This window comes from Triticum aestivum, chromosome 1A (assembly GCF_018294505.1).
Source record: "Triticum aestivum cultivar Chinese Spring chromosome 1A, IWGSC CS RefSeq v2.1, whole genome shotgun sequence".
Taxonomy (NCBI): domain Eukaryota; kingdom Viridiplantae; phylum Streptophyta; class Magnoliopsida; order Poales; family Poaceae; genus Triticum; species Triticum aestivum.
Genome location: NC_057794.1, coordinates 39,740,973 through 39,749,169, shown reverse-complemented (window position 1 = coordinate 39,749,169; position 8,197 = coordinate 39,740,973). Strand labels below are relative to the sequence as shown.

Below are 8,197 nucleotides of genomic sequence, written 5' to 3'. Positions count from 1 at the left end.
TCATGTTTTACAATTCGAGTATAGCTTATCCCATGCCATGCAAGACGCTATGTCTTGGAGAGGATGGATTTTGAAGACCATGAAATTTCTGAAACAAAGAAAATTCACCTAAGGACTCATCACGATGTGGACTTTGAAGTAAATCTATATAATTCTGAGAGCGTAACCCATTTTGGTTGCAAAAATTGGGAAGCATTTTGCAAGATGTATGGTTTTGATGAGGGTATGCTTATCACCATGGATCTTGGTAATCCTGACATCAACCAAGACAATATGGACATTTGGGTCCTTGTTGATACGCCTCCAGTTCTACCGCTATGTGAGTTTCTCAAACATAGTTATTAGCTAATTTATATTGTTTATTTCAAAATAGTTGACAGCTTATTTCCATTGACAGCTTATTTTTATTATTCAAAGAATGTGCGGGAGATGGTAGACAAAACCCACTACACCGATGGCTCCGAATTAACAACTTACAAGGAGAAAAATCATCTGGTCGGATCTTGTACTGACATTGAGAATTACATTATCCACAATCAAACTCCTCAACATTATGGTAAATACGTGCCACTAGTGCATGTGTTCAACTACGGTAACTACCATGGAGATACCCTGGTAAGATTTTTACTATTACGACATTCGTGCATCTTTTGCATACTTCTAAAACTAGTACATCATTGCTAACTATGAAGTTATTACTATGTTTTTCAACAGATAATCCCAGAGAATAGTGTGCCTCATATGATGTATCAGAAAGGTAGTGTTAATGTTTTGAACATACAGCCATGTCGTCCTACGAATCTCAACTGTCCATACGAGATTTCTAAAAGAAGTGGAGACATGAAAATCAAAGGATGGAAAAAATGTATGGACAGTCGTAAGGGGCTTCTTGGAAGCAAAAGGAAGCGAAGCGCAAGAATTGGAGACAGGATGTTCTCCATTCTCCATAATGGAGAGTCAGGGTCTATATTGTTTTATGCTATTTTAGCTTAAATAGGGTATTTAGGTCCTGCCTAATACTGATGATCATGTGCTAAGAACAATTAAGTAGGGTTGGTTCGATGACTATCAAGATGATGATCGTATGACTTGTTATGAATAACGAGTAGAAGTTGTATGATGATGATTAGTAGAACTTGTTAGGATTAGTATTACTTCCGACAAACTCGATACTCGCGGTCTCGAGACTTGTAATGTTTTATCTTTGTTCGGTCTTTTGAATTCGGAGACTAATATGATGAATTGTATTCGGAGACTAATCTTCTATTGTATTCGATGAATCTGCTATTGTTGTGTGCTACTGTCTATATTCTGTCAAATAATATATTTTGTAACATGTGCAAAAATCAAAAAAGTAAAAAAAAAACCTAATATTCATACTAATGGCGCATCACTACAGAGTGCGCCATTAGTATGCCAAGTATACTAATGGCGCATCCATTCGCAGTGCGCCATTAGTGTGCCAAAACACATGGTTAAATATGGCCCCTGGGAGGCATACTAGTGTGCCAAAGCCAGTGGTGCGCCATTAGTAAAAAATACTAGTGGCGTGATACTAATGGCGCACCAGTGATGCGCCATTAGTAGGCAAAACTGGTGCGCCATTAGTAGGCCTTTTCCTAGTAGTGGGCGATGAAATGGCAGACTAAGTGAGATCTAAGGCAGGCAGTTGGGTGGGAGGTGAGTATTGCGGCGTACATCGGACTAGGGCAATAGTTATAGGACGTAGGCGTATCGAGGGGCATCATGAGAGAAGCAACAATTGACCACCGGAATTAAATGCCAGCCCGACATGGCGTGTGAACAGGAGAATGTTCAACATTGTGCCACTGTCGAGCACTACGGGTGTGTCGTCCCATCTCGTGACTCGTCCCATCGATCCTAGGCCACACGAAGGAGCCTATGGTCAAATGTGTATGGTCGTTCGGTGTTGTTGACTCGATAAGTTGTGGGTCCTATAGAGGAGGAAACGATTCAAACGAGATGACAATTAGAATGTAACTCATGGAGACGGCGCCAGGGGCATGCAGCTAATTTCTTTGCACACGCTAGTGGCACTGACCGAAATACGCAAATTTGAGTGGCAAGACTCGAATGTGCAACTTTGGCAGTGGCACAGACCGACTTTTCCCTAAAAGTAAAAGATAGCAGTCAGGAATAGCGATGGTAGGTGTTGCAAAATTGTCCCTAGGAAATTCGGTAAGATACTAGACCGATAATCATATGTTGTAATTTTATATGTGAGAGAGAGGCCTAAGCTAATATGCATGACAAAGCCATTGAATAATATGATTGAAACCCTTATCAAGCTTTTACATCTGCTAAGAATTTATTAAGGTAAAACCCAATCATAGCATTAAGATTTATGGCTCCTCTTTATCCCCTATGCATCAATTCCTATACCGAGGCTCGGTAATATCTATCACTCCGACCACCCTATGCATAGTTATCTCAATATACTACTAATCCTAGAGTGTGATCCACATGTATGTGCACTTATATGATGAGCATCAAAGGACAACAACACATCATAACATACAACTCAAATCAATCATAATAATTCACCAATCACCATAGGGCAAAAAGGATATGCTTAGGCATAATAGTAGTGCAATAAATCATTGGTTAATAATTTATAGCATCAAACAATATGTTCAAGTAGGGGATTACAAAGGTTTATGGATGATCTATGGACCACCATGCAGATGGTGGTTAAATGATGGAGGCGATGGAGACGGAAGAGAGAGGGACCATGTTTCTTCTTCCTTGGCCTCCCACCTAAGTGGGATAAGTTTCCCCCTTTGTTTTCATGGTGTTCATGGCTTCATGCCCCGAAGGGCAAGAGCACCCTCCGAGATTGTTTCTATGCCAGTGTTCTCTAGATGCTGAAATATGAGTCTCATCAGAGAGAGAGAGAGAGAGAGAGAGAGAGAGAGAGAGAGAGAGAGAGAGAGAGAGAGAGAGAGAGAGAGAGAGAGAGAGAGAGAGAGAGAGAGAGAGAGAGAGAGAGAGAGAGAGAGAGAGAGAGAGAGAGAGAGAGAGAGAGAGAGAGAGAGAGAGAGAGAGAGAGAGAGAGAGAGAGAGAGAGAGAGAGAGAGAGAGAGAGAGAGAGAGAGAGAGAGAGAGAGAGAGAGAGAGAGAGAGAGAGAGAAAGGTGGGATGGCGTCCTCCATCCCGATTGGCTTGGGGTCTCTCCAGCGGCCGCGCCGAGGGAGAGGGATGCCGTCCTCCATGCCGGCCGGCTCAGGGTCTCCTAGGCGGCCGCGTGACACCTCTCAGCGACGCAGGTGGTCGGCGTGCAAGTTGCAATACACACTGCGACGTGCAAGCGTATAGACCACTTTTGGGGAAGTAAACACTTATAAATGGCTCATTTGAAAAATGCACCATAGATGGTGGCCCATTCAAGCTTAGGACCCGAGATGAATAAACTTACATTGTTTTGGGACCCAAAACTGCAGTTTCGAAGTTATAGGACTAAACTGACACACCTCCAATAGTTTTAGGACTTATGATGCATTTTACTCTTTTACAAATTACATGGTTCATCACTATATTTTGATCTTAAATTTTTGTGTTGATGGTATATTGCTTCTTTCAGATCTGTTCCCACGCCTACAGATGGAGAAGAACTCAGCACAAGTAGGACTCGCCATCAGAAAAGGAAATCCCACATAATGTTTTTTTTGTGTGTTGCAAGATGCAATGACCAGAAAAATACTTTCGGCACTTTAATCTGACTCACTGCTTTGAACAGAAAATTGTCATGTTGGAATCAGTTTATAAGCACCAAAGGAGCTTGTTCCACAAAAGATTTCTTGCTTGAACAAGTACTTGTACTTACATTGTCCTGCCAACAATCTGCGTCTCTTTAGTTAAATGAAATTTGATTTATTGTTTCAAACAATAATGTACCCCACTAAGTTATGTCACAAATTTTGTATCAGTTGTCATTTTGGGATCATTTATTTTCCAGCAGGTGGTTTTAACCGTGACATTTATCACCTTGGACATTTCTCCAGAACGCGCAAGTCGAACCTTGAATATACACATGAGCCTCCAATGTGTTTCTCACACAACAGTCTCACGGATAACAGAGTGATCCGTCAACGAAGAGGTTTTTCTCTGGCTTCATTGCTCTGAGGTATCATGTGTTCACGGATAACTTTGGAGTGGGCTAATTGAACAGTTCATCTTTCTTTTTGTACCTCATGTTTGAAAGATTTGCATGGACATGTTGTATTACTAAAAAGTTCATCTTTTTTTACTTGCCATGCACACTTGATTATGCATGGTCTGTAGTCTTTTATTGCACATGAATTTTTTGTGTCACATACCTACATATGTAGTAGCATATTTCTTTCCATTTTCTGTACAAGCAGGAATAACATGAGCTGCCGATGTTTCCAGGCAGCAAAAGTGTGGCAGACTATACATGTCGATGGACTCGCACAAACATTCATGCCGCAGCAACCGATCGAGCAATGTAACTTGAACTGCAACTTCCCCAAGTTTCATCCTGTGATATGTTTTTGGAGCAAACCATATCAGTTCATAACCTGTGATCGGAAATAACTCTCCGTAGCTTCTTCGATGAGTTTACAGATGCGATATGCAGATAGCATACATACTTCTTTGTCTCTTTCTCCAAAGCGCTGCAATGAATAGGATTTTACATTGGAGTAATGATGAACTGTTGTATTCTGTACATATGCGACCAAGGTATCAACTGTACACACATTCAAATTTCAGCAGGTATAAAGGAGAAAGACACCAAGGAGTAGTTATCTCTTTGCAAGTAAATCATGAATGCATCTGTATATACGTATGCAAAAGTACCCGCTGAAGAAACTCTCCCAATTAATGGAGAAATTATTTGTTGCCACTTTTTAAGTGTAGGATACACTAAACGGTTTTGCAGCGCAGAGATACCTTTGTTCTCACAGCCCATTTTCTTAAGATGATATCATGTCTCAAAAGAAAGTGCATCTATCTTGGACTAATATCATGTCTCAAAAAAACACCACAACCACAAATAGAGCCTACGGAACACACCAAATCTTACATGGAACAAACTCAAACAAGTTGTTCAACTAGGAACATGGTGAAGAGTTTTCAGTTAGTACAGGAACATAACATATCGACTCTGCCTCAACAAAGTGAAAAAAGCAGGGTTCCTGGACTGTCACACAGATAACAACGACCAGCGTGATATACAAGGTGGTTCAGCAAATCGCAGCAGAACTGCCACAGATGCACATTGAACAGAAGTTGACATTCAGTCAACAGAAGGTTCTTGGGCTGGAAGCTCTGAGTAGCATGGTACATAGACGTAGTACTGATGCCACATAAGGACATCTTGTATCTCGTTGAGTTTCCCCGTGCTGATATTGTATGAAAGTAGCTTCTTTGCCTTCTGGTCAGAGAGAAAAACAAGCTCTCTCTCCAAGTCGAGGTCGACAATCCGATAATCACAGTTCCAAAACCATTTATCATCACCACCATCGCCACCATTGTCATAGTAAATAAACTCATCCTTTCCAAACGCATCTGTCATACTAAGATGACACATCTCAGTCCAAGTCCATAAATGATGAGCCAAATCATCCAATGTCCAAACAACAATCGAGCGACCATTCACATGCGGCATTGCATAGTGTAAGATCCCTGAAGATTTGCCAAAGCAACCATTGGTAAAAGTGCTCAGGTCTGAAGCTTCAGGCGGCAAACTTATGATCTGATGATAGGGCGGTATGCCATCATTCATTGCCTCCAGGCCTTCGAACATCAAAACTTCATATCCAACAGTCACATACAACATTCCATTAACAAATAAGTGTGTTCGCCCAGAAATACTTATATCTCGGTCCAAGGTATCATCCTCAAGCCACGTGGAACTTTCAGACCGGAATATCTCAAGTTTGCTGGTACCAAGTATCAAACCATGGACATGTTTCAGATGAAAATTGAAGATGTAGAACTGCGGTGACCATGATGGATCAAACGCCAAAATAGTTACATAACGAGGGTCATCTGTCCCAGGATGTGTATCAGGAAGTATCCTCCACTCTCGTGTTGCTGGGTTGCACACAACGAAGCGGCAAACGTTTGTAGAAGTATAGCTGCTCCTATACTTACAAAGGACTAAACCATTGCAGCAGTCGAGGAACTCTAAATGCTCATAGTGTGGCACATCAGCAAGAATGCCATCGATTTCACCATCATCTGGGCACAGGCTAACAAGCGGGATAGCAGACTTATTGTGACCTTGGTACAGAAGTCCAGTGGTTACTTTTTTGGGCAGCTTCTTGCTGTAGTCTGGATCAGAGGAAAAGGCAGACCAGGCCTTATAGGCACACTTGCAGCGGCAAAATGACTTGTACGTCAGCCGGGAGAGGATATCAACCACTAGATCATCAGTTAATTTAGCAGCAGTGGCCTTCTTGTGAAGGGCCATGTCTTTATATGTTAGCTTACTGTCACTGAAAGGAAAATTTGACACTTGTGAGAAAATAAAACCGAAACAAAGAGACTTCAAAAAAGAAAAAAGAGTTTAGCTACACGAATTTATTTTTACTAGTAATAAATCAAACTTACCACCACCTATCAGTTAACAAACCACTCATATTCCTTAGGTTTCATGTATCTCTTGTGGCACTGCTTAGCTAGCTTTTGCAAAAAGAATGAATTGCTGCTGAGTTACATTAACCTAAACTCATCGGGGAAACAGAGCAATTCTGATTTTAAAGTGAATAAAATTTCATCCCAGATTATCTAGTAAATTATGTGGATAATAAGGTAGTTATAAGATATGTGATGTATGTTTTTCAAGCTCGAAATTTCCGGTTCACCGCTTCCATTGAATCTAGGTAGCATATGTTTTCTCAGCTCGAAAATCTCTGTTTCTGGTAAATCCACCTCGCACCATAGACTGATACTGTAGATGATACTACTATACTAACCCGTACGCATGAAAATCTAGCACGAAGAGAAAGCAAGACGTTCATCGCCAAATCAGATAGGAGTCACCGTCTAGTCTAGGAAGAGGCTGCTGCTATACGGCGGGGAAGGTCTAGCGTGGAGGAGGAAATAAGCTCAGATCTGGAAAAAAAATGGCAAGGCGAAGGATGAGCGACTCACGTTGCGGCTTGTATCCGGTCGGCGGAGGAGGAGATAGGCCGCCGGCCGCCGGCGAAAGGCCAGAGCACGGGACGAGGGAGATAGGCCGCCGCCGGCGAAGGTGCTAGGGCGAGAGTGGTTGTGGGTTGTGTGGCCTGTTGGGATCGGCCGTGCCCTGTCTCTTCTTTGCTCGCCCAGAGGAATACTTTTTTTTTCAACTTTCAAATCGAATCTTTTTAAGTTTCGAATTTGCGAAGTTCCAACTTTTTTTCGGGGAAAAAGGGAGTCTATTTCCTTATATAGGTAATAAATAGGGCTACAATCAACTGGCAAGAGTTCCTCTTTTATTCAAAAAAAAAAACGGGCAGGAGTTCCTCGATACAAGGTGGACCATACCTGGCCAAACGGGCCGGCCCGGCCCGGCACGGCCCGGCCCATTGTAATCGTGCCTGGCCCGGCACGGCCCGCCAGGGCACGATTACTATACGGGCCGTGCCGTGCCGGCCCGCGTGCTTTAGCATGGTGGGCCGCATATTTCAGTGTATTATTTGACGCATTGAATGTTTTTTAGCCTATTTTTACATGTTGGGCCACATATAGATGTATAAAAAAAATTAAAAAACTTAATTGGGTCGTGCCGTGCCGGCCCGTGTGCCCAGCCTCCAGGCCCAGGCATGGCCCAGGGCGTGCCACGTGCCGGGCCCGGCCCGTTTAGCCCGTGCCGTGCCTGACCCAAGGTGGGCCGTGCCGGCGTGCTCACGGGCCGGCCCGAAAAAACCGGCACATTTGGCCAGCTATAAGGTGGACCTCTTTGAGACCAAACAACAGTACACGATTCAATACGACTGTAATTAGTCAGATAATCTGCTACCCTATTCTGAAATCTAGTGAGTTTTTGGGGAATAAATTCCCGTCCTTCCACTAAAAACTTAATTTCCATTGCTAGATGACCATATGCAGACTGTGATAAAGTATCACTTGTTAAGATGGACAAAGCCCCGGAGGAATCCGACTTCACATGTATTGGTTGCTTCGTATGTCGACAGGCTAAGGCCATACCTTGCAATCATAGTATGAA

The 8,197-nt window shown here is 42.7% G+C and overlaps 1 protein-coding gene across 1 annotated transcript; it reads right to left on the bottom strand.

Moving 5' to 3' along the window:
• Positions 1-5,039: 5,039 nt before the first annotated feature.
• On the bottom strand, positions 5,040-7,322 carry LOC123188592 (F-box protein DOR). Its single transcript, XM_044600749.1, has 2 exons — positions 7,141-7,322; positions 5,040-6,482 (listed from the first exon to the last, which is right to left on the bottom strand). Exon 2 carries the CDS (start codon positions 6,455-6,457, stop codon positions 5,279-5,281), a length of 1,179 nt encoding a protein of 392 aa, XP_044456684.1. The 5' UTR covers positions 6,458-6,482; positions 7,141-7,322; the 3' UTR covers positions 5,040-5,278.
• Positions 7,323-8,197: the final 875 nt, after the last annotated feature.